This window comes from Necator americanus, chromosome V (assembly GCF_031761385.1).
Source record: "Necator americanus strain Aroian chromosome V, whole genome shotgun sequence".
Lineage (NCBI taxonomy): Eukaryota > Metazoa > Nematoda > Chromadorea > Rhabditida > Ancylostomatidae > Necator > Necator americanus.
In genome coordinates, this window is record NC_087375.1 from 35176490 (window position 1) to 35203327 (window position 26838).

The 26838-nt window shown below is 37.5% G+C and overlaps 1 protein-coding gene across 2 annotated transcripts; it reads left to right on the top strand.

Annotated features, from left to right (window-relative positions):
- Positions 1 to 444: 444 nt before the first annotated feature.
- On the top strand, positions 445 to 26633 carry RB195_016165 (uncharacterized protein; the record flags this gene model as incomplete). Of its 2 annotated transcripts, XM_064207199.1 has the most annotated exons (28): positions 445 to 634; positions 1417 to 1473; positions 1540 to 1568; positions 10731 to 10879; positions 11515 to 11591; positions 14053 to 14231; positions 14577 to 14684; positions 14816 to 14895; positions 14967 to 15113; positions 15880 to 16003; positions 16711 to 16831; positions 17128 to 17191; positions 17292 to 17382; positions 18087 to 18203; positions 18271 to 18471; positions 19314 to 19451; positions 19528 to 19649; positions 19715 to 19785; positions 20431 to 20567; positions 21991 to 22107; positions 22188 to 22274; positions 22347 to 22441; positions 22839 to 22976; positions 23047 to 23119; positions 24349 to 24443; positions 24576 to 24722; positions 24822 to 24903; positions 26487 to 26633. In XM_064207199.1, 28 exons carry the CDS (start codon positions 445 to 447, stop codon positions 26631 to 26633), a joined length of 3183 nt encoding a protein of 1060 aa, XP_064063079.1. The 2 variants fall into 2 exon arrangements, with proteins under 2 accessions (XP_064063079.1, XP_064063080.1); XM_064207198.1 differs by lacking the exons at positions 445 to 634; positions 1417 to 1473; positions 1540 to 1568.
- Between the last annotated feature and the right edge of the window lie 205 nt (positions 26634 to 26838).

Genomic DNA, 26838 nt, shown 5'->3' on the forward strand with positions numbered 1-26838 from the left:
CCCTTCTATGATTCACTAAGCAGACATGGGTGTATGCGGAAGAATGTGTGTAAACTTTTTTTTTCCAAAATTTACTTTTTTGGAAGGAAAAGTGTAATAGATAAACACAACATAGTACAATAACACTAATGGAAAAAAGAAAGTTCCACGACACCCATTAAACGAAATAATTGGTGAAATGTTTGATAGAATAGATAATAAAATGAGCAACACTCCAAAACGTTTGAGCATCCCACTCCGTTTACGCTTACGTAAAGACATCACCCCACGAATCTGGCATGGTATGGATTTTCTTTGGAGTATACCTATATAGAGTCGTAGATAATAAATACAAGGATGGTCCCCATCATCTCTCCCTCCATCACTGTAAAAAGACCGTTCCTTACTACGTCCTCTATTGTAACGCGCCACCCTTTCGCCCCGCCCCCGCCTGCGATTCGTCGAATGAAACGGATTGCCCATTGGGGAGCCCGAATAGATTTTCGACGAATCGCAGGCGGGGGCGGGGCGCAAGGATGGCGTGTTGCAATAGAGGACGCGGTGAAGAACCGCATACCGAAGCCGTCTGTTTACAGTGATGCAAGGAGAGATGAACGGAACCACCTCTGTATTCATAATCTAGGACCTGATATAGGTCTACCACAACAAAAATCCATACCACGCCAGATTCGTGGACTGATGCCTTTGAAGTGAGCATTTTGTTTCATTGCACAGTCCTCAAATTGCAGTACTCTTCCCTTCCTTTGCAATAAAATGCAAAAACACTGTCTTGGATAGCCCTAATTGGGTCTTTCGTTTCCTAGATGGTTATTTTATAGCCACATGGTCCCACGAACATTCTTAACTTTCCATGTAACGAAAAAAAGTTTGGAAAGAACGAAGTCTTCCACCGTTTTCTTGTTTTCAAAATTCAAAATGCTTACATTTTGATTTGTAGCTCATATCCTCAAAGCCGTCTGAAGCCTGATAAGTGAACTAAATTTTGAAGTGACGTATGAATTTCAGCGAATGCGGAAACACCCTCATCTCTTAAGGAGAACCTCTGATATTAGATGAATGTAGCATTTTCCGCTGAGAGAGAGAGAGAGAGAGAGAGAGAGAGAGAGAGCGTTGCCTGCCTTCATTCCCCAGGATATCGGGATCAACTCAATTTTGCTGCCGCTATCATAACATCCTTCCCCTTTCGATTTTTCTATTTTTTTTTTGGATTTTTCTATCTTTCGTGCCACTCTTCTTTCTATCCTTCTTTTTATTTATTTTATTATTCTTTTTGTTCTTCTTCTTATTCGCTATTCTTCTTTTTCTATTTGTTTCTGACTGGTTTTTCGATGATTTTTCCTAGGAGTCCATCATTTTCGTGATTGCGAACTCAGACCAAGTTCCAGCCATAATTTCTATCTTTCGCCTTAATTCAAGGGGATGGTGTAGTGCAGTCGTTAAGAGGTTCCGCTTTGGCCGCGCGATCGATCGATGGTTCGAAACCGTGGTAGTGCCAACCAGGCCTTTCATCCCTTAGGAGGTTCAATTAATTGTTTCCAGACCTGTCTGCGAGGATAAAAACACTGAAGGTCAGCAAATCTTGCTGATCTCTTCTTGATGGCCCCACCATATTTGTGCAGTCTTTATGTTTACCTAATCAGCCGCGACACCTCTACAATTGCAACCGAGAGCGCGTTGCGGTCATCCTAATAAATAATAGTGCTGTATAAATGTCAGAAGGATTTTGAGAAAACCTACCTAAAATACGGTAAAATTTCTAATCACAGATCGGTTTTTATACAGGTAGAGAAGGAAGAGGAATGATTCTTACTCCGAAATTTTTAGGATATTTTTGAGATTTAGTTTTCTATTCCTTTCGGTCCACCCCAATAAATCGTTGGCTACGTCCCTTTTTTTGACGAGCGCTTTGAGGAGCAGTCAATATCCACAAAGAGCGTTCAACTCAATTCCAGGGTTTTCTCATTGAATTGTTTTGCTTGCGTATTTTCGGTGTTGTGAATAAAGGGAGGGAACATTTGAGGCGCGGCGCTGAAACCAGGAAGCTCCGCACAGCAACAAATCCACTCGTCAACATATTCAGTTATTCCTCTCCAGATGACCTCCTTTTTTTTCTGAAGGACGTTCATTTTGAGTCGAGTAGAAATAGGCTGTAAGGAGGATCTTAATGCACTTTTTATTTTTCTCTTTTACTTGAAGAAGGTCTGCAAAAATTTACTTCTTTTTGAATTCCTTTTAAAAATCTCTAGATTATTTACGGGAGTTAATGGGAATAACTATTATTGAGTAGTTTATACGACGATTTATTCCTGTTAGTCTTATTTGGCGTTATTAATTATTTTGAGTTTCCATTTCGTAAAGTTTTTGGATTGAAAATTTAGAAAATTATTATGATAATCTTTTATTCCGCTGGATAGTGTGGAATCTTGGAAAAAAATTCAGACATTCGGTCAATTTCGTGTTTTCTTGATCTTTGAGCATCTCAGCATCACAAAGAGGAGATGATGGCTTGTTCATCGGAGAAACTTCGTTCCTCGGCATAGTTACCTCTTATTGGCTCTTTCCTCATTTTCAGATTCCCTGGCACTCCCCTCCTCTGCATTCGTTGTGTGTCTAAAAACCACTACGTCCTTAGTTCTGACTTTATTTCTTATTTTTATTTTTTTTTACATTTTTGAATTCTTTTGAAATTTTTTACTTCACGTTTTTTACATTTTTACACTTCTTTTTACATTTAACATTTTTAAATTTTTTTTGGCGTCTCCGCTACCATATGGCCATAATCTCTTACCAGTACAAGGCTGTTTCCAAGTGTCTTTGGAAGCTTCTTGATGTTCCTGTGAAGAATTACTTCTCCTGTGTACTTGGAAAAATTAACAAACAACAGAACCCATTTTGTATTTGATTTTAAAACTTTTTTTTTTAGTAATTTTTCATTTACTCATAGTTGTGACCGTCTCGAAGTAAGTTAAAAAAATATCAGAAATTTTTATTTGACGTTACCGAACCCGAACAGTTCCGGGTTTTTTCGTTGTCGTGTTAGAGGATCAGCAGAGCTCATCATTTCCTTTAGGATATAATCTTTGGGCTCAGACGCAAATCCATGGCTGTATTTAATTTTTGTTTCTTAATTATTTTTTATATTATTTACTTATTTTTCTAAAAGTTCTAGTTCTGATCCGTGCTAGATCTTTTCATGTCGATCTCACCTCTTCTACATTTTTTCTTTTTTTTTCTTTGGTATCCACCTATACAACAATTTTTTATTTTCTTTCTATTCTTTGATGTTGCGGTTATACTTTTCCCTTTCGTTTTTTTTTGTGATTTCTGTTCTGTTATATTCAATGCTCCTCTTTCTCAATTTTCTACTTTAGAACACGACCCGTCGCAAAAAAAAAAATGAATAAATAAAATAACTACAGCGGCTAATACAATAATTTTGGAGTTTTTTTTTATCAGTGGGTTGAACAAGAAACACTTCAATACTTTAAATAGATACAAGAAATCACTACTAGAAATCCTTAAGAAATAAATAATAGAAAAAAATCTTTCCTCAATCTATTGTTGCATTAGCGATTGCATACCGTAGGATACGTTGTACAGTTAACGTTCATCTCTTTCGAAGGTTGAGAGTCGGCCATTCTCAAAACTTGAGTGCTTTAAAACGGTGTCTGAAATTTTTTAAAAACAATTCTGGACGTTTTCAAGAATCTCACAAAATGCTCGTTTAACTAAAGATATAATCTCTGTAATTGTCTTTAAAATGTTTAGTTTTGAAATAATTCAGATTAGTTTTCAGTCGATCAGTTCACAAAAGATGTCGCCACAGCTACTTTAATCAATTAATTTTATTTTAATATTAATATTTGAATTAATACTTCTAAGTCTCTAGCGAACAGATTCTCGTCTCGTCATCCAGAAAATTCTATATGGTTTTCTTGTAATTTATTGTATTTTTTTCCTTTGGTACGATAGACGTATCACCTGTCAAGATCAAATTGGGTGAATGAGTTGTTTGTTTGATAAATGGGTGGTAAAAATATTCATGAATCGTTACGAAACCGTGTTTTTATGCGTCGACGATGCGACGAAACCGACCTGATGTCGTTGAATTGATAAGACACTTTTTTAAATAGCAATAAAAAAAAACCGTTTAGTTATTGTTTCAGTGCTATGGTCATCATGATGACATTCTTCGAGTTCCTCTGCCGGTGCACGCGATCTTAATTTTCTGGCAGGAAATTTAGAAATTTATTTATTTACTTGTTTATTTCATTTACATTCTATTTATTCCACTGTTCGGTTATATTATTTGTTATTTATTTGTATATTAATCCGTATAATTAGTTGATATGATAATTAATTACCCGTTCTTAATCTTCAAATCCTAATCTTTAAAAACGCTTTGTTTCTGTCTACAAAAGTGAAGTGTGCTACGAAAAAAAAAACCCATGAAATTCTAGATTTTCATGGTTTTACCTGACTGCTCTAGAAATCCCAGAATTCTTTTAATTTCTCTTTTAATAATAAGTTTCCTAGAATTAAGCAACAACGAAAATCCTCTACAGTACTAATGAAGCCCCTGCTCTTTAAAATTTTGAATTGTACTTCCATATAAAATCTCCCTTAAGAGTTTACTGCGTAATTTGTTTGTTTGATAAATGGGTGGTAAAAATATTGCGTAATCGATATTGGCAAAAGAGCAGAATAAAATAATGATAGGGAAACAAATTGTCGGAAATCGTTCTGTCGAAAACAACTGATCACGGGTCCCATCATATTGCGCGCAAAGAAAAAAAGTGATTTATTCGGCTATTTGTCTCCTCGCGTGCAATACCTCTTTTTCACACTCATAAACTCCTTTTTCTCCTCTTTCTCTCTTCATAGCATTCTTCACATAAAAAAAGTTTTTGTCACTGTATTATAAGGGAGGATATGAGATGTTATCTACTACTATCTCTAACTGAAAGCTTAAAAAGAGGAGAAAGCAGTTTTTGTTGCAAACTCCGTATTCCCATCAGTTTTCATTAGGATTCATTAGGATTCCATTAGGATACGATGTCTATATGTGAGAAGCTTGCGAGCGTAACACTTTTATGTAAATTCTTATCTTATTAATGTGAATATTATTATGCCTTTTATGCAATAATCAATTCATCGCATCCTTTTCCGTTCTCATCTATCTACGTACAGTTTAAACACTCCACGAATGTGAGGTGGTACGGATTTTAGGTGGAGTATTCGTATACGGGGTCGTAGATTGTGAAGAGAAGGATGATTCCGTCCATTTCTTCCTAATTGCCGCAAGAAACGGCCCGGAAGATACGGCTTCGGGCTTTCCGGTGCGCTATTTTCCACAAGGAGTTCGATTGAAGCGCGCCAGCCTTGTGCACGCGCCGCATCTTTCCGGCCGTTTTTTTACGGCAATTAGGAAGAAATGGGCGAAATCACCCCCCTCTCCATAGTCTCCCATCCCGTATACGAATACTCCACCTGAAATCCGTACCACCTCAGATTCGTGGGGTGATGCCTTTAAAAAACGCATGTAGCGGATCGGTTCAGTTACCTAATTTTGTTCTGTTGATCCTTTTGTTCACGTGGAAGTTAGCATCTGCCGGATGGACTCTTTATAAATAAAGACAATAATAATAAACAATAAGTAAATATGGAAAAGTACACATATTCTGCTCCTTACTGTTTGCTGATCATGGTAATCGACAGAAAATCATCTTAATAGATATTATATTTGAGGTTTTAGGTTGTTAACTAGTTTCAAATCTGATATATTACTGCGAAGGGAACCACTGAGAGTGGATTTCGAGCCATACCGGCCTTGTGACTTGCATACTGCGATTTCTATTTGCGTACGTGTGGAACATTTCGCTGAAGCCTATTAATTGTCAGGTCCAGACGATTATTTTCTGTAGTGTTATAAATAAAAAGAAACGATATTGATATGAACATAAGCAGAGATAGTGATTAATTACAACAGTTAGTTTTTTTTTCCTTCTTGTACAACTTTTTTTTGCTCCATTGCGTCACGTCTAGTGTTCGGAACAGAAAAGAAGAAATCACGTAGGTGGCGTCTCAATGTGATGATGCGAAGTATCCGATCTGTTAGCAATTCGGATAAAGGGTGGTTGAGTATGGCTTGTTTTTAATAATTGAATGAGGGAACTATGGGGGGAATTGATATTTTGACTTGTTGGTGTTTCCTCGAAATTCTCAACAGGAATTAGGGTGGACGGAGAACCTATTTCACTCCTAGACGAATTCTGCTATTTCGGCGGTATGTTAGAAATTATGACAGCTAGAAGAGAGATGCGCTAAAACCAATTTGGCGTTTGACTCATTGACGTGCCTGTGGTAGACTCCCATCGCCAACAAAGTCAAGATATGAGTCTACCTATTTGTAATTTGCCCTATCATCATGTACGGATCGGAGACTTCTGGCGCACCACGGACGACGCTGAAGAAGCTTGACTGAATGGAGAGAAAGCTGCTTAGACGACTGCTAGGCTAATTCTGGCCGATGGGGTGCATTAAGTATTATGTTATTAAGTATTATGTGTTAGTAGTATGTATTATTGATCTTCCCGTCCTGGTTGTCTCCAGAATGCTCCTGGACTCAAGCAGAAAGAGGCTTCCCAGTAGTAAAATTTTGGACAAAGATGGTAAAAGAAGATCCGAAGATACTTGTCGTTAACAGGCAGTTCTGACAGGTCGGTAAAATTCCGCAGGTTATGGAATAGCGTACGATGGATAAATTCCATGCGAATCCTAGCTAAAGATCGAACAGAATGGACTCGGAAATGAATAAGGACGACACACCCCGGCAAACATGCGGATAGCCGGATTAGGCTGTAACACCCGTCTGCCGTTCGGGTCAGAGTAACTCAATGTGTTGACTTAATTTGACTTAATCTCGGTTCTGGTACTATTTCCTGACGCGGTTGCCCGGATTTTCGCCGAGGCGAGTCGCCTTTGAACACAGCTCTGGGCAAGCTTTTGAGCTACAGCAAGAACTCGATACCGAGTGTTCCGAGCACCAATGATTGATAGTGATCGACATTATTTGGCAATGTGCGGAACAACATAACCTTTCTGCAATATCTGGGTCACTTCTACCACACAGCTGTGGAAGTTTTATAGCTCGTAGGGGCTAGAGCGTATGCTCAAATGCCTGACTGGATTTATAAGAGCCACCGCGGACAGGTAGGAATCACACTCATATACGGAGCCTCCCCATGTGTTATCACAAGGTTCGACGTTGCGAGTTAATTACGCATACGTTTGAAGGATTTGTCAAGGTCATTCTGCAGGCAAAGCTGTGGAATAGATCGCACCCTGAATTGCGCCCGCTTTTTTACAGTTCACAATATAGTGGGGGTCAAAACACCCTGAGGCTTGATGCAGTTGCGTAAGCGGCCGCGCACGAAGAGGTACGCTGGAGCGTAGCGGTTGAGATCGAGATGGAGTGCTCGCCACCTCCATTCATCTCGGTGCAGTCCAAATAGAGCTAGAGAGGGTCCCATCTTGATCGCAACCGCTAGCTCCATCGCGACGCTTACGCAACTGCACCAGGCCTCAAGTCGTTTTGATTCGACTATGAAAGCAATTCGGACGTCCTTAGAAGGTCCATGTCATTTCGTCTGTCTTATCAAATTCCCATTCTGTTCGCTCGTTGAGCACGTAGAGTTATCCTATCTTCATTATACGTAATTCGTTCAGTCTGCACCGTCTTCCTGGACTCCTTGCATCATCCCACGAAAATATACCGATCAGTTATTTGTTCTTTGTCAGGAACGTCTCGTAGAAAAAAAAAACAGAATTGTGATCACTTACTATCTTAACTGATATCGACACGCCAATTTCTTTTCTTTTTATTTACGAATGCTCTTCTGTTTCTAATGATCAATGAGCGTCGACGAAATCTACTCACATCAGGTCATCAGGAATGTAATCATGTAGATTTAAAGGCATCACTCCACGAATCTGGAGTGGTACGGATTTCTGGTTGAGTATTTACGGGATTGTAGATTATTGAGAGAAGGCCGTTCATTTCTTCCTAATTGCCGTGAAAAACGGCCCGGAAGATACGGATTCGAGCGTTCCGGCGCACTGTTTTCTACAACGAGTTCGATTGGAGCGCGCCAGCCTTGTGCACGCGCCGCATCTTCCGAGCCGTTTTTTTTACGGGGTTTAGGAAGGAAGTAATGGACGGAATCACACCCCTTTCCATAATCTACTATCCCGTGTACGAATAGTCCACCTGAAATCCGTACCACTCCAGATTCGTGGGGTGATGCCTTTAATGATACCTTTCGTTTTCGTGGAACAGTCCGTGATGATTTTATTGTATGTAGGATTGAAGGGAGTCAATGCACTGGAAGGTGGAGACCAGATACCTTCGGAAGTAACAATTTCTGTCAAACTCTAACATCAACATCCCCAAAGAACCTCAAAAATCATAAACACAAGTTACATATCTAAAGACAGAAAATCATGTCGTGACTCAGATAGTAGAGTCAAAACGACATGAAGCACGGTGCAGTTGTCGCTGCGATTGCGCTCGATGAGGCGCGGTGGAGCGTAGCGGTTGGAATCGAGATGGGACCATCGCGAACTGCAGCACTGAATGGTGGTAGCAAGGGTCCTCTTTCGATCCTAACCGCTCCACAGCACGGCTTCGCACGCAACCGCTTACACAGCTGCACTGTGCTTCATGTCGTTTCGACCCGACTATAGCTGCAAACCTTGAAAATCTGGTTGGGACCTTCTGCAAGGTAAAAAAAAAACAATGAGTTTGTTTACATTTCGTCGAGTTGTTCTTGCATGAACTCAAATATTGTCGGAATCGTTCTCTTATTCACGAAATCCTTAACCCAACTGTAACTAGATCTATGGGATGAAATAATATTTGCTTAAGGGACAAGGGGTCTTTTTCTTTCCTTTCTCTTTTTTTCTTCTTTTATGCTCGATCTTTTGGCATATTCTGTGACTCATCCAAGTTATTAGAAGGTCCTAAGGGATTCGTTTTAGGAACCCTATGTACTCCAACTTTTCCAACCTCAAAGAATAAGTCCTTGCCCATGAAGACCTATTCTCAGTAGAATCCGAGTCATTTCATAGTTGATATATTAAGCATCTTAGTATAACAAATATAGTTGTAGAGGATGTCTGGTGTTTCTTTTTTTTCCTGAAAAGAAACTCCAATATTCCTCTCCTTAACTGATTCTCATCACTAACTGCTATCAGTTTTTCCTTTTTGACAGTTTTCACTCCAGAATTCAATGGCGTTTTTTAAGGTCGTATAGATGGGTAAATAGTTCGCAGCACATGCGATAAGGCAACTACACTCAAATCAAAACGACCTGACTCGTAGCAATCGGTACTTGCATAGCCGGTTTCGCTCGTGGTAGGACCCTCAACGGCACCATTCGAGTTGTAGGGAGTCGGACGAAGGTCCCACCGAGTTACTTCGAACGCAACCGCCTACATAATTACGACTCAAGTCATCCAGTTTTGATCCGGTTTCTAGTGCCCATTAATTCTTTATATATTTGTATTTATATTATATTTTCACTTATTTGTATATTTCCAAAAGTTAAGAGAAGAGAAAACCTTCGTTATTTAAAAGCTATTCTTCCTCATTGTTCTATCTCTCTAGTAAGCTTTAAGTCGTTTCATAAAAAAAACTGGAATGCAACAAATTGCGTGAAACCAAAAAGGGAGCTTTAACGTTAACGTCTCTAAGGGACGACCAAATATTGTCTGCGGCAAAATTCTTCACTTGGATGCGATGCGCCTTCGTCCGGGATATGGACGGATAGAGACGATCGGAAACCCGGCGAAATTGCGTCCGATCCGTGTGAAACTGTGGAGACGGCTGTGGCGATCGAGCTGGGAGCTTAGTTTGCTGCAATTGGACTGTGCAGATGAGTGAAGATATGGCCCCAGCTCCGTACACGCGTCCATAAATGCGACAGGGAGGAGCCGGACACATCTCAGGTGAAGGGAGCCTTGGCTCGAAGGGTACAGTTCAAGTAATGAGGATTCTCTCGCTGACCGTCCAGATCTGATGAAGGTACCTTCGCTAACTGTCCAAAAGCCAAAGGATCGGAGTTCCGATTCCGACTATCGCATCTATGGACGCGCCGTGAGCATTGTGTCCGATGCATTCCTTGTTTTAACACCGTATAGTCGGGTCAAGACGACATGAACCACGGTGCAGTTGCTGAAGTGGCTGCACTCGAAGCGGCGCGATGGAGCGTAGCGGTTAGGATTGAGGGAGGGGGAGAGGGGGACCTTTCCGGGCACCTTTTATCGTTGCACTTGGCGGTGGTCCCATTTGCTTGCTCCGGCTCGTAGTTTTAGGCAGAACCGCTTACGCGACTGCACCTAGTTTCATACCGTTCTTACCCAACCACATTATTGTTACGGTATTAATTTCGAATTCATTTGTTTGTTTGTTTATTTGTATCAAAGCGCACGACACGCATAAACTAATCTCATGAAACCAGTTCGAATGGAGATGTCTCACGTGAGCGGACAAGTGACTGACAAGTCTGACGGACAGCCATTCTACAATGTCCAGTTGCTTCTCTTTGCTTTTCTCATATCTCTTTCTTTTTCCATCTCTTACCTCGGATATGGTATCGCACTCATTTCTCATTCAACTCGCCATCTCTTTCACGTCTTCGACACTTTCAGCTACGTATTTTAGTGTTCAGATGGGTGCGAACTGGGGGAAACGGACGTTAGTGGAGTGTAACGGCGTCAACCTTCTTATATCTATTATTGCTGTTGCTTTGGCCATCGCAGCCACGTTTCTCCTGACATTTTTCCTCACAAAAAATGCCTGCGATTCGAAGAAAAGCGAGTAAGTATACTATGCTATTTCTTCTATTTTTTTGGCTATTTCTTGGAAATCCTTCCACTTTTTTAATTGTTTTAAAATTCCAAATCATCATTCGAACAGTATTTTTTTGAGCAGTATTTTTTTCCTACAAGTTCTCTTGATCGCGGAAAATTGTGGTGGAAAAAAATACTAGGTCGTATTTCTTCTCATTTTGACGGACCATCCTCAGGATTTTTTTTTGAGAATTTAATACAACATAATTCTTGATGTGGGATTTTTGAGAATTTAATACAACATAATTCTTGAATGATGCGCTGTGGGTTTTTTTGACACTTTTTTTACATTTTCCTGGAAGACTGCAGCAAGAGAAAAATTAACTTCATTTTTGTTTTTTATTTCTTTTCTTAACGATTTCAGTGGAAAAAATTTCGTTAGAGATTTTATGGTGCAATAACACATAACTAACCGCTTAATAACTTGTTGACGTCATAGAAAGAAGAGAAAATTGAAGAATAAAATGTAAAAATAGGAGAAAAGTAACAAGAAAAAAGTGGATTTTTTTCATCAATGTATTATTAATTATTACAATTATCGTTGTTTTCACGTTTGTTTATATTTGTTTTATCTTTAATTATTAATTGATTATCACTTAATAGTAATGGTGGTACCACTGATCAACCAACTAACTCACCATCCGCTGCTGAGCTACGTCTGCCATCGAGTGTAGTGCCATGTAAGTGAAAATCTTCTTTTTTTTCTCTTCGTTACTCATTATTGAGAGATACAGTATCCAGTATTGAAACGTAACTACTGCAAAACACACTGAATCATAATAAAACTTTATTGAAAATGTGCAGCTTAGCTCATGCGTATTTTTCCCATCCTATTAGGATTCCACTGCATCCTCGAATCCTCGCGAACATCATTTTGACCTCATAACATTATTATTTTGAATAGATCACCATGGTAGTAAGTGTAATCTTCCACTGGGTGTGGCTATTCTGCTATCACAGAAAGCGACTGATTACGGTAAGTCTTGTTTTTTTCTTAGGAATAATCCTCGAAATGACTTTGTTTACCTCGATCGCAACCACAATTAGATTGGACCCATTCAGATCGAAAGTTATGGTTGATTTGGGATTTCAGAAGCTGTAATTTTCAAGTTGACCCGTGTTCTTCTCCGTGATTTCACGTGAGATAACGACTATGTACGTGCTTTACGGAATAGTAGGTCAAATTATATAAAGCTATAGATCAATCCCGGTCAAAAAAGTAGAGAGGCGTGGTATGGATTTTCGTTGGAGTATACGTACATCGGGTTGTAAAATATGAATACAGGAGTGGTTCCGCTCATCTGTCCCTGCATCACTGTAAACAGACGGGTTCGGAATGCGGTTCCTTACGACGTCTTCTATTGAAACTTGGCACTCTTACCCCCCACCCTCGCCTGCCATTGGTCGAATGAAATGAATTCCTTGTCGGGGTGTCCGAATGGATTATCGACAAATCGCAGGCGGGGGCGGGGCGCAAGGGTGGTGTGTTGCAATAGAGGACGTCGTAAGGAAATTACTAACCCCTCTCCTCCCTAATTGGTGATCATATGATAAGGATATTGTGAATCAGAGAAACAAAAGGTGTAATTCTTATCTACCACTTCCAATTTTTAGGAAAGCGAATTTTCAGGAGATTTAGCGTAGCATTTTGCAAAAAAACCGCTGAATAGAATTGCCTCAAAAGAACTTATGCGATCTCATCAAAGTCACATTTATAGCTTTTTTCAAACCTTTATGTCCTGTCGATGTAGGTTTTGTGGTCTGAAGTCTTGATCCGCTAGGGTCTAGGACTCGAACCTAAAGGTTACGGAACAGAATTGCAGACGTACAGTACTCTTTTTTATGAGGAACTGGATTTTTCACTGACATATAATAAGAGTTTCAAATCTGTGACAGCAAAATTTCGTTAAATACATATTTTGAGGTTCATCCTTGTGGACCACTGGAGGGTTCAGCTCGGAATTTCCACTCAATGATGACGTACCTTCTAAAAGATTGTCCTACTTGACATTTGTGGATCCCTGGATATAGGAAACTCTCTTTACAGGATATTTTCGTTGATCTACCGTTTGTTGAAACCTTCCTACACACCTAAAAACCCCTTTTACCGTTCCTATCCGGTCATTTGTAAATTTTCCTAACGAAAATAGCCGAAAGATACGGAAATATATTGTAAGTCATATCGCAATCCTAAAGGCTTGATAGAGTCGGACCTTAAGGATTGAAATAGTGGAGTTCCAAAGGCTTTTGTGATTGTGTAAATTTACTAAGAAACTCTCTACATCCTCAACTCGAACTCGATTTTGAACCTCTCGAAAAAAACTCGGTTTATTCAGTCAATTTTCCTAGCGAAAATAGCTCCTTTCATTGTAAATCAAATCTTACACCGTCTGGATTTGTTTGCGATGAAAAGAAGCAACGAGAGGTTTTCACATAATTTCACCGAAACAATGTCCTTACTGCACGTTGTTGCTCTTTTTATCCGTGATGACGTATCGTAATCGTTGCTAACGTAATTGCCAGTTTAACTGACATAAATTTTCTATGAGACGATCTGATATTAAGATAAGGTGTCAAAGAATTTGTGTGCAGCTGCATAAGAAATCCGTCTATCATCGACAGAAGCGAAGAAGTGAACGCAACGAAATGTGAGAGCGATGACGTAATCATCTTAGATCTCCGGGAAAAAAAGCTGAGAAATCGAAAACAGTGGCGTTATTTCTCATTGAGCTCACCTCAGATATGATAAGGTCCGAAATAACCTTAGATAAGGTCAGAAATTTGAAAAAAAATTCACTCATACGTAGTCCCGAATTTTAAATGTGAAAATATGTAAATAAGTGAGTCTTGTCCGTCCATAAAAGAATATTTATAAGGTGACACACAAACGAAAGGTTTTAACAGTTTTAACAGTAAAAGGAAAAGTTGAGAAAAATGGAAACAACAGGTTTTTTTACAATTGAAAGTTGTGATTCAGTTTTTCAGTGTTGTTTTGTAGTGCTTACTACGCATAGAGCTAAGCACAAGAGCTAAAATATATAAAATAAATAATTAATAACTGTAAAAAATAGTTAAATAGTCAACTAAAATAATCATTTCATTATTTTTCATTATTTTTCTATTTTTTTTCTTTGTTTCCAGTGAGCTACGATCTCAGCGTAAAAGTTTATCTGCCTTCGTATGTCGAATTTCCTCACGAGAAAGATTTCACTTTCGATGGCGAAGTGGAAATGGACTTGAAAATTGTGGAACCAGTCAGCAAAATTGTCCTCAACATGAGATACATTAATATTTCAAAGGAGAACAGTCAATTCACTGTGGTGAGTTGGTCAACGGTTCTTTTTTTCCCGGGATTTCGTTTCCTATTCAGCAGGTTCAGGTGACCCGTAACCACATTTTTCACATTTCAACGTCATTTTTTTTGATAAAAAAATTAGTAGGATTTCAATTTTTATGCGTACTTAATGGATGAATTGGTCCTTGAATTCATGGACTACTAAAACGTACCGAAAATGTAAAAATGTGATGATTAAATCCTGAATTCTGCTGTGTAATAGGCTAAAAATCCAGGTTCCCTTGTTTTTTTTCTTCAAATTTCCCTTGATAATTCTATCCAGGTGCCTAAATTAATAAAAAGAATACAAAGAATGTGGTAATTTTTTTAGGATGGTAAAAACGTTGCTATCGAAAAAGTGGTGCCGCACGAGAAATTGGAAAAAGTTGACATCGTCCTGACTAAAACCATTCCAAAAGATTCGGAGGCAAAATTAAAGGTTACTGCAATGGTTTAAGCCCATATTTCCTTGTTTTAAGCTAAATTTTCCGCTTTTTTAATTCTTAGTTTTTAATCTTGCTGAAAAATTTATTTTTTCTTAAAATTTTACGCAATCTGCGTCTATTCCAGCTGGTTTACGTTGGAGAGATCAACACAAAATTAGGAGGACTCTATCGAACCACGTATACGGAAAATGACGGAACGCAGAAGTATTATAGTTTCTTTTGTAGCTTTTTTCTACGGGGTAGTGAAAATGAGGCTTAGTAAATTTTCTGTGCAGAACCGCTGCTGTCACTCAAATGGAACCCACGGATGCTCGTCGTATGGTGCCCTGTTTTGATGAACCTCATCTCAAAGCACCTTGGAGGGTCACCGTCATTCATCCGAAGGGGACAACCGCGATTTCAAACGGGATTGAAATGCAAATGTAGGTGCTGTAGCTGGGATTTCGAAAAATTGTGCAGTCACAACAGTTTCGCGTTACCGTATCCGTATTTTATTTATTTATTATTTAATTATTTACTATTTGTACTGTAGTATATTACTGGTCTAAATCCGCAATCCTATTTGTTATCACTAAACTTTGCGTTCTCCTCCTTTAGCTCACCATGAACATTAATCCTGGATCGCAAAATTGCGCCTCCAGTTCTCGAATAATAAAAAAAACCCTTGCAGTATATTTTTTCAAAATAGAAGAACTGGGTTTTTTCAAATATTCAGGTGTATTTTGAACAAATATTCTAGAAGAGAGCAAAAAAAAAACAAAACATTGCAGTAATTCGGAAGTTCTGTGCAGTATCTAGGCAGCTCATGAAAAACAATTTACCAGAAAATTCTGTCGACAACAAGATTGGTCAAAATTTAGAGGAATGATGAACGCTAAATAGCAAAATAAACTCCGGGTTTGAGATAATCCTTTTTTTTTTAAATAAAAACCTCTCAGAGGCATAAAAGAAGTATACAATTTAAGAGGAAAAGCTGTAAGAAAAAATCTTCTGCCGAGAAAAAATAATGATTTGATATTATACTATTATATAGATTTTTTCTACAAAAAAATCGAAAGTGAGAAATGTGGAGATCATTACGGTAGATGAAGTCACTACCTCATTATATATATATATATATATATATATATATATTTACCCTATTTAAGGTGCTTTTGCTTCATTTGTGATAAAACAAAGAACGTTCAGATCTGAGAAAGGTGACTGGATGACAACGAAATTTAAAGAAACTCCTAAAATGTCATCGTATCTTCTGGCGCTTATGGTCTCCGAATTCGAAAATATACAAGGCAAGACCGCGTCTGGTGTACAGGTAAGATTTACTTACTCATTTACCTTACGTTTACTTGTATTTGGTTGTTTATTTATCAAGATTTATTCGGTTTATTTTTTTTTGCAAGTGAAAAACCAAAAATCTGATCTGTACTGTTGATTTGTGTTCTCTACATACATATGAATGTCGTTAATCTATGTTCATCTGAAAAAATGCAGGAAAAAATTGAAAAATATTCTTATAACGGATAGAAATTTGTATGTAGCCGGTTTTGTATCTCAATCATCCAATTGTTTTTTCTTTTATTTATTCATTTCAAAATGCATCAGTCTGTTCAAAAACTGTTTTTTAGTTAAAAAAAAAGTCGACATGATTTTCTCTTCCCATGCTCTGATTTTTCTTCGCTTTCCACTGCCATAGATGTGAACAAAAAATGCTTGCTCGCAAATTTGTGGATGGGTAATCCACAAATTTACAATAAACAGTAACCATACAACAATAAATTTACAATAATTCAATTTTTGTTTTTAATGTTTTATTTAATTTATTTACAATGATTGTTTCATAAAAGTCCTAGCCAATTTCTTCTCTTTTCAAATCCGAAATTATTCAATCAAATTTGATCTACAGTAATACGGCTTTGTCTTTATCTTTTTGTCTTTTTAATTTTTTCTTAATGGTTGCTAGTTTTTGGGTTGGAAAACTTTTCTTAGCATTCAGTATACTAGTAATAACTTCTCTTTCAGTTCCGAATATGGTCAAGACCGGAAGCAAAAAAGATGACCGCCTACGCGCTTCAAGCTGGGATCAAATGCCTGGAATTCTACGAGAAACACTTCAATTTCAGCTTCCCTCTGAAAAAACAAGGTTAAAAATTATTTTTCCTCAGCTTAATTTTAGAATACGCCAAGTAGGACTTGTATTTTGCGACAATAATGTTGTCGTCTTCTGTAAAAGCCTGATTTTTCGAACGGTTTCTTAAAAGTCGTGTCATGTAAGGTTTAATTCTTGTGATTTCATCCGGAATGCAATGTAAAAAGTTATACGTTTCTGTTTTGGAGTCTCTACAGTATCGCAGAACTTTTCCCATTTATCCCAAATTATCCACCCTAGTTACTTGTCGAACATATCCTCTCAATAAAATCTTTGTTTACGGTATTCAGATATGGTGGCACTTCCGGATTTCTCTGCCGGTGCTATGGAGAACTGGGGATTAATCACATACAGGTTCGTTTTAATCACATCTAATCGAATGAGCCAACGAAATTATTGTAATAATTTGAAATTTACCAACTTGTACATTGTTTTTTTTTACTATTATTTCTAGGGAGAATTCTCTTCTCTATGACAATAGGTTGTATGGACCACAGAACAAGCAGAGGGTTGCGCTTGTCGTTGCACATGAATTGGGTCATCAGGTAAGGTGACAGTTATTGAATGTTTATTTTTGAAGAAGCAAAAAAAAACAGACAAAAAGATTTCGCAGAAAAACTTGTAAAGAGAAGAAGAGAAGAAAAACTTGGAAAAAAAGTTGTGTGAAACAACAATGGTTGTCTTTTATGTGATTTCAGACTTTTAAGAGCAGTGAAACTGTGGAAAATTAGAAAAACATTAATTGAAAAATTAAGAAAAACTAGAAAAAGTAGAAGATATATGGTGATCAAATTTCAGTGGCTAAATGTTTAAAAAAATTACAATTTCAAAGTTCCTCTACGTAGGGAACATGAACGGTTTTAGTACAGTATAACTACTGTAGTAATCAGTACATAGCTTAACGTCATGGTGACTTATTTTCTACCATGAATTTTTAAACAAATAAATAACAAATACACTAAATTTTTCAGCGTAAAGTGGATAGTATTGAGGCGTAGATTCTCTTTTAATAAGCTAGGAACACCACTGTCCAGTAGTCTCTATTTCGGGCTCATGTCATTCCCATTTTTTTATTCTTTAAAAAAGAAAGTAACAATGCGTTAATGATGAGTAACGGAACTTAGCTCTTAAACATATAATTTATGCATGAGGATTCCGTCGAGGTCTTTTTTCGTATTTTCTTTTTTTATTTATTTATTTTATATTTTTTTTTATTTATTTTATTTATTTTTATTTTTTATATTATTAGTGGTTCGGCGATTTGGTCACGATGAAATGGTGGGATGATGTATGGTTGAACGAAGGTTTCGCTACATATGCTGAACATTTTGGAGCTGATGTTATTAGTGATAATAATATGAGGATGGTGAGTGATGGAAAGACTTTGGATTTTTTTTGCTGGATTTCCACAAACTTATCCGTATTTTTTTCAGCAAGAAATCTTCATAATTGATTCACTTAAAACTGGTATGGCGCTCGATTCGGTGGCTGCAAGTCATCCACTTTCGTTCAAAATCGACAAAGCCTCGGAAGTTTTCGAAGCGTTCGACTCGATCTCGTATGGGAAAGGCGCTTCCGTGCTTCGAATGATCTCTCATTTAATTGGCGTAGACAATTATAATAATGCTATTGCTGTAAGTTTTCTATATCCACTCAAAAAAAGAACTGAAACCGGAAGAGTTCTCTTCAAAAAAAAAAAAACGAAAGAGACGAAAAAATCTGGTGAAAAATCATCCCCGTAGAGGGAAATCCGTTGAGAGCGATGCTTTCCTCTAAAAAGTAAAAAAAAAATCAGCAAACAAAAGCAAAAAATGGGTTCACACGTTGGAAGTCTGTTATTTTAAGAGAAATGTTGAAATAAAAGTCTGAAAATGGGCAAAATACAAATTTTTGCTCAACTAACACGACTTTGTAAAAAAAAAGTGTCCTTCCCATCTTAATTTTGTATCAATTCCTGCAAAGAATCCAAATCTTGCTTTTATAACAGTGATGTCCTTTAGAAGGAGAAGTTAATCAATTTCCATTTTCTCTTAAATAAAGACTTATGTCTAACACAATAAGCAAAACAACTCTACGGAAAGCTTTGAAAGAGCAAAATAGTTTTTACCAGCGAGAAAAGAAAATTCGAGAAAAAATCAACAAAGCAGCACGTGATTAAAAATTAGGAAAAAAAACCGAGAAAAATAGAAGACGTCAATATGTAGATTGCTGTATAGTTATTTGCGGAAGTTTTATTATTTTTAGTTTTTTTATTTGCTTTATTTTATTTTATTTTAGTACTTTTTACTTTATTTTATTTGTTTTATTATTTCTTATTTCTTATTATTCAAGGTGTTTTATTTTATTTATTGACAATATGTTGGTTTTATTATTATTTACTTTATTTTGTATTATTATTTATTTATATTTTATTTATTTTTCTATTTGTATTCATTGAGGCTAAGCGCTAAATAAAATATTACGGGGATTTATTCAGCATTACGTCGCAAAGTTCGCCTACAGTAACGCTCAAGTTGCTGATCTCTGGAAAGCAATGGACGAAGTTGTTGGGAATTTCGATGGGCCCCGTGGAAAGATGACCGTGATCGATTTCGCTGATCCATGGACCACACAGGTTTTTTGTGCTCTTCTACGTATCTCTCCGTCACACTTTACAGTACCTTTACAGTACTCAAACCCAGTTCTTCCAGATGGGATTCCCTATTGTTACCGTGGAATCTGCAAACGCTACTCATCTAAAACTTACACAAGTACGCTATAAGAAGAATCCTAATGCTAAAGAGCAGGAAAAATATCAGAATCCTAAATATGGGTAGGTGAATTTTTGGGTACATGGATAAAGTTAGGTCTTAAGGATTTACTGTTTGATGAGTTCAGGTTCAAATGGGATGTTCCAATATGGTATCAAGAAGGCGGAGAAGATACCCGACTGGCTTGGTTGGGAAGAGGTAGGCTCAAGAAAATCATGTGCAAAGCAAAAATAACATTTATTTACTTAGTTATTTATTTACTACTGGTATTAATACTTATTTATTTATCACTTACTTACGATTACTTCCTTTTTTATCAATGTCGTGGACTATAAGAATTTGAAAAGTGTTTCTTTTTGTTGGAGCTTTTGAATTGCAAGTTGAATACGGAACAAAGTTCCTCTGAACTCATATATAAGGACCAATTGATATGTCGATATCGATTGACATCCTTAGCCGTAGTGCGAAAATGGGTTACAACATGGATTTCTCGAGTTGCTATGGTTTTAAGGGAGTTATAGAAGGATCTACATACATAGGTGCCCACACCTATAAATTCAATAATTAAATTTTGCTGATAGATTTCATCTGGAGTTGAAAAACCAGAAAGTTTTCTTTTCCCAACTTGAAATATTTGAGAGGTCGCTAAATCAAGTTATTTTTAGTTACATACTATCATTGTGTAACGATGTAACAGAATTTTTATCCTGTCTCATTTTAAAGCAGCCCTGTTCAGTTTAAATCAAAATTTCTTCATATCAACAATCTGATATATCAAGCGAAATGAAAATTGCTTAGAAATTTATATTTTAAAATTTTTCTCATAGTGAAAATCTGTTCCAGACGAGCCACTCTATCTCAAATTGAACAATCCAGAAAATCCGGTCGTCATTAACACAGGCAGAACCGGTTTTTATCGTCAAAACTATGATGATAAAGGATGGAAGAAAATTACGGCACAACTCAAACAGAATCATAAGGTTCGTCCTCAAAAAGTGTATGTATGTCATGAGAGCGACTCTTGGATTAGTATCCTTGTTTTCTGTGACTAAAAAAGGATCTCGTTGTCACCAAAGGATTTGGGAAGGTTAAATGGAATCATGTTTCCAAGAACCTTTTCTTATTTATTTTTCTATATTTCTACATTTTTTATACTCGAAAACAGATAGAAAGACCTCTATTTACAAACCGAATTTTACGAAAGAAAGTGTCTAAATTAACAATAAAAACGCCTACTAATGCGAGAAAAATATAATTTTCAAATAATAATTCAAAATAAAAATTTCAATTTCGGAAATATACTCAAGACGATTAAAGACGGCATACCACCATTCTGTTTTTTACGACGGTTCCGTAGAGATGAGAGGAACCATCCCTGATCCTATAATCTGTAATCCCATCTCCAGCTTTTCCCGCGGATTCCTCCACCACATCGGATTCGTGGCACGCTTCCTTGAATTTTATCGAGTCTTTCATGGACAGAATCGAATCCCCGACGAAGAAGACATATTTCTTAGAGCGTTTTTGATTTTCTAGATCTGTTAAAATTTTGGGGCTGCCGCTGCCTTGGGCGGGCGCTGGCGCGGCGGGGCCCCCCTGCCGTGCGCGTGCGCTCCCGACCCAGGAGGCCGCGAGGGGGGAGACGACTACTGACCTGCTGGGGAGGGGTGTCGAAGGGCATGGGTAAGAAAGGCAAAAAAAAAAAACCACCCCCCGCGGGGGATGCAGGCAAAGTGGAGGGTTTGGGAAGGGCGCAGCATAAAGGGGGGCGGGAATGGCGGGAGGGGAGGGGGGGGATTTTTTAGTTTGATTTTCTAGATCTGTTAAAATTTTCTCAACTCGCCCATTTAGGATATTTTGAACTTTTCGAAATTTTAGCATATTCTAAAATTGAGAAAATTATTCCTTTTTGGCGTTTCTCTTCAAAAAAATGTGGAAGCATCCCATATTTTAGCTGCTGCAGCAACATGAAGTATGTGGTAAGCAAGTTTTGTGGTTTTGTTGGTGACGCTCAGTAATGAGGTGACGAGTGACAGCAAAACAATCGACATCCATAAACTTTGGCTAAAGATCTGGATCACTTCTTCACTGTTTCTATTCAATAGTCTTTCAGTGACATGAAGAAGTCCACGAATACCTCAGAAGACAAGTTGTTTTTGTTTGAACTTCCAAAAACTGTACAGTTTGCACAAATTCCTAACCGTTCATGTACTTAGGAGAGATTTTAAGCACTATTTTATTTTTTTGTTTTATTATTTATTTATTATTTTTATATTATTTTTTATTTTATTTTATCCCATAAAAATCCGCTATCCTACGGCATACAGCCACGATAATCTCTCAGATCCATCCATACTTGACTCTGTTGAACGTAAAATTAATAAAATATTTGATTATTTCAAGGTGTACAGTTCCCAAACAAGAAATGGCATCATCAGTGACGCGTTTGCGGCAGCACTCATCGATAAGGTCCCATACGAGACCGTTTTCGATCTGCTCGGATATATAGTGGCTGAAGAGGTTCTTTCCCTCTCAATAGAAAAATAGACTCTTTTAGGGTCGATGTCGAATAATTTTTATTCCAAAAAACATCGTTCTAGGAATATTTGCCATGGCAAGAGACTCTGAACGGCTTCAATGGCGTTCTCGAATTTTTCGGGAATGAACCTGAATCAAAATATGCTACTGTGAGTTTATCTTTTTTCTCGTTTTTAATCCGTTTTCTTTTTCGTATTTTTTTTGTAATTATTTATTTGCAGCGCTTTATGCTAAAATTACTAGAACCTATCTACAAAGTTAGTAGTCTTGAACATATCGCAGCAAACTATAAAACGGATAACCTATACTTTGAAATGTAAGTTTTATGTGAATTGCAATCGTTTATTAGTTATTAAATATTGTTTTCAAAATGTTTTGTTTATTTTATTTATGTTTATTTAGAGAAATTCGGTTGAAAAATAAGATTGTGGGGGTCTGTAGCGTAAGAAATTTGATCATCTGTTATAGTTATATAAGTATGTAGTGACTAAGTAAGACATGTTTTGTTAGATTTTCACTATCCAAGAATAAACTAGAAAAATATAAAAAAGTGAAAAATCTTAAAAAATGCAAAGGAAAATATTATCATTCATGTCGCAAAGTTAGCAGTTTCTCCAAGTTATTTTCGTAGTTTTCTCTCTCTCTCCGTCAATAATCCTGTAGATATAATTTTGAAATTGTTTTTCTCACAAGAAAAGTGTTTTATTCGTCAGGAACCTTGAACAAGCAGTAATCGATGCCTATTGTTCGCTTGGATCGAAGGAATGCCTTAGAAATTACAAAAATCTCTTCGATAAAGAAGTTGTTGAAAAGTGTCAACAGAAAAACGCTAAGCCAAGTGAATGCTCCAAGTGAGTAATTTTCGAGGTTGATTGTAGTTCAATCAGAAATCTAAAAATTATCCTTAAAAAAAATTTTTAGTGTTGCCGCACCTCTACGAGCTAAAACTTATTGTTTCGGAGTCAAAGAAGGTGGTGATGCCGCCTATCAGAAGGTTTGGTTTTTTTTTATTGACAATTTATTTTTCTTATTTATTATTTAAAATTACATATGAAAATTAAATATTTATTTATTTAATTCTTATTTAAAAAGTACTAATAGTCTTTCATCTGTTTCTTATTTTTACGGTTCACGATCTCTCTACAGTAACTTGCTCGAGTTTATATTTCATTGGGTTGGTCCATAAGTTCTGGTGTTTTTTTTGACTATAGGTTTCAACAAAAAAATAAACAAGAAATGAACAACAATGAACAACAATGAACGACAAATCAATCAATACCGTATTTCCTATTGTTGTTTACAACTTCTTCCCAATGTTTACCATCTGTTGAACGTTGAGAAGACGTTACTCACGGCCCGTTGTTGTCGTTCAAAACATACGGTATCCATGCGCTCAACTTCTGATACTTTTCCATCGAGTGAAACTGATGCATGGAGATACTGTGGAAATAGATACTGTAGAGGCATTTCGTTATTTCTGCCGAATCCCCCGTCGTTTGGCGTGGATCTTCTTGAATAGACCGACTTAGTAGCTCTTCAGGAACAAGGCGTTCGGTGCGGTGCATGTCTCTGGAGACGAAATTGCCGTCTTTGAACTGGTTTGAACAATTTTGAGCCGTCCTTAGAGGAATCGCTTCCTCGCCACACACTCCAGGAATCTCTCGAGCAACTTCTCCGGATTTTGCACCTCGATTAAAATAAATTAGCAGAAAATGTCTCTTTTTTATTTTTTTTTGTCGACCTAACACTCCATTTTAGTGACCTGAATAGAATCCGGATAGAAACTCTTTATTTCAGCGTTAAATTCTAAACACACTAGTTTGAAGAGCTCGTAATTCTTCATCGAATGGGTTAAAGAACATTGCCAGAACATTTTATTGTTCATGCAAAATTTTCATTTAAAGAACGTCAGGATTTATGAGCTAACCCGATAGAAATGCTGAGAGGGTTTAAAGTATTTCAAAAAAGTAAATAGTTTCCAGAATAAATAAAGAAATAATAAATAAAATAAAGTTCCCCTGTGTTTCTGACTATCTCGAACAGATGAAGTAAGGAATTTCTCAATCGTTTCACCTTCAATTAGTTATCTAATAAATAAATTTGTAACAAAAATGACCACTGCGTGACTTAACCGCCCAGAAAAAAAAATTGTTCTGGGCGAATCAGGATGAGAACAAGTTAGCAAATCTCTTATCTACTTCTCTTTAGATATACCATTCTTAGGTAATGGAATTATATCTGGCAGAAAGTGTGCAGCTGGAAAAAGATATCCTTCGTCGTGCTCTAGGATGCCATACAGATATTACAGCTTTGAAAGAGTATGTTTTTTTTTTCTTTTTTTTTTTTGGAGGGGGGGGGGGGGGTGGGAAGGAGGGCGGGAGGGAGTTTCTCCTACAAACTTAAAGAGAGGTGTAAGAGAAGAGGTGGCAAATAATAAAGAGTTTTTTCAGACTTATGCTACTAGCCCTGAACCGAAATTCATCATTTGTACGTCTCCAAGACGTGAACGACATCTTCTCCAGTGTCTCTCAAAACCCTGTCGGTCAAGAAATTATCTTCAACTTTTTGTTAGAACGATGGGATGAGATTTATGAAGGGTACGCGTAAATTTAAATTTTAAGAAGAGCTGCCAATCGGAAATTATTCCGATTAAATGAAATTTCATCAAATTTAATTTAAGCATTCATTTAATTCAGATTAATGCCAGAGCATAGAGCTGTCGGTAAGACTATCCTGGCAGCTTCTGTTGGTATCCGCTCACAACATCAAATAGAGCAGGTGGGATTTTTGCAAATTATTGTATACGCCTTTGGACTTTTCTATCTTTAGTAGATCATCCAATTAAATTAGTGATAAAAATTCAGTGTCAACAAAGTGAAAATCAAATAACAGACGTTTGCTTACGCTATTCAGATTTAATGGAAATATTTTGAGACTTTATTGATTTTTTGTGGTTATTTTCATGGCAGAAGAAACCGTTCCAGTAGTTGGATGCGAATTACTACAATTTATTATTCAAATTTTCGACAGTATTCAGTTAATCTTCACTTTTTTGCGAGTTGATCATCTGAAACATAGGGTGTCCGTAAAGTGGTGGTTCACATTTGACCGGTCACAGAAAAGCAACGAAACAGGAGAGAAATCTGAAGTCCTCACCAAATAAAAGGGGAATACTTAATGTTTCCAAACTATTCAGCGCAGTTCGATGTGGCCTCCATTCGTTCCCTCACACACATCTAAACGACACTTAGATTCTTCTCAGACACTGTTAAGGATGCCTGGTGTAACAGAGTGAATAACGTCTGCGATTCTCTGTTTTAAATGATTGACGTCATAGATGCGTTCACTCCACACATGTTGCTTCACATGTGCCCCCCCTCCCCGTCCCCCACACCCCCAAAAGTAAAAGTCTAAGAGCGTCAAATCCGGGAATCGTGGTGTTCATGGCTTGACAGAACCTCTGCCTATCCACCGCTGGGGGGAACGTGTAACTGTTCAGTACACGCACGTACAGATTTTTTAGGGCTCTTTAGGTAGCTCTCCTGCGCGGCCTCTGAAGGCTCGACACTTACCGATGGCCAGTTAGAACGAGATTTTTCGAACAAGCTGCCAATATCCTTTAACTGCTTGTCCCACCGAATGATAAAACGATAGGGGATAAAGTATCTACCGTTAATCAATCCAGTTGGGATCCGCTACCGCGTTCACTTCAATTCAGAATCGTTTGAGGTTTACGAACGTGTGTCTAGCCTACACAGAGGCCACACAGAGGCTAGCTGATGCGTGAAGTCAGTGTCTCTGTCCTCCACAGACAAGTCTGGTATCAATTTATCGACCCCGGAGAGATGAAAGGCTTTTTGAGCACTAGGGCGGATTCGAACCTCCCATCTATGTCTCGGCCGCAACAGAACCTCTTACCGACTGCGCCACAACGCACACACCGATAGGTGTCTCTCACGTATTGTGGCGCTTCGTTGTACACGCGACGATATTGACGCTGCGCTTTACTCACGGAACTTGGCAAACCACAGAAGGCACTGGACTTTCCTCTGCACCGTCCACATCTCGACCAGTGTGGGCGAGGGATGATCCGTTGCTGTGCAGTTCGTAATGTAGCGTCAGAACGTGTGTGCCCACACGCTGTCGCATCTTACTACGGAAACTTGAAGGATTTTCTTCTTATTTGGTGAAGATTTCACACTTCTATCTTCTTTTAGTTCCTTTTCTGTGTCTTGTCATATGTGCACCACCCATTTACGGACACTTTGTTCGATCCATCTCCCAAATCAAGCGGAACACCGTTCTTGCATGACTATTTGTGTTGAAATATAAGTTAAACAATTAATACACTCTTTTTACAGGTGAAACTCTTGAAGAAGAACGGCAACCATGCCAATGAATTTGGCGACTTTGACGAAGTGATTGAAGAATCCGAGCACAAAATTGAATGGATTAAGAAACACTTCCGAAGGCTATCAGAATTCTTCAAGAAATCCCTAGAAAATTGACTTTATTAAGGGTCATCTTCACTATTAAACGTGCCTTTTTCAGCATATTTCCTATTTATATCTCTTAATATTTAGGTTTTCTCTCCCGTCTCTTCCGTTATTTTTCCTATTTTTTTAGAAACCACAGGATAGCTTAATTTGGAAATCGTGGTATTTTCCTCCTAGCACAATTTTCCAACTTTTTAGTCCTGTTAGTTGTTAGTTT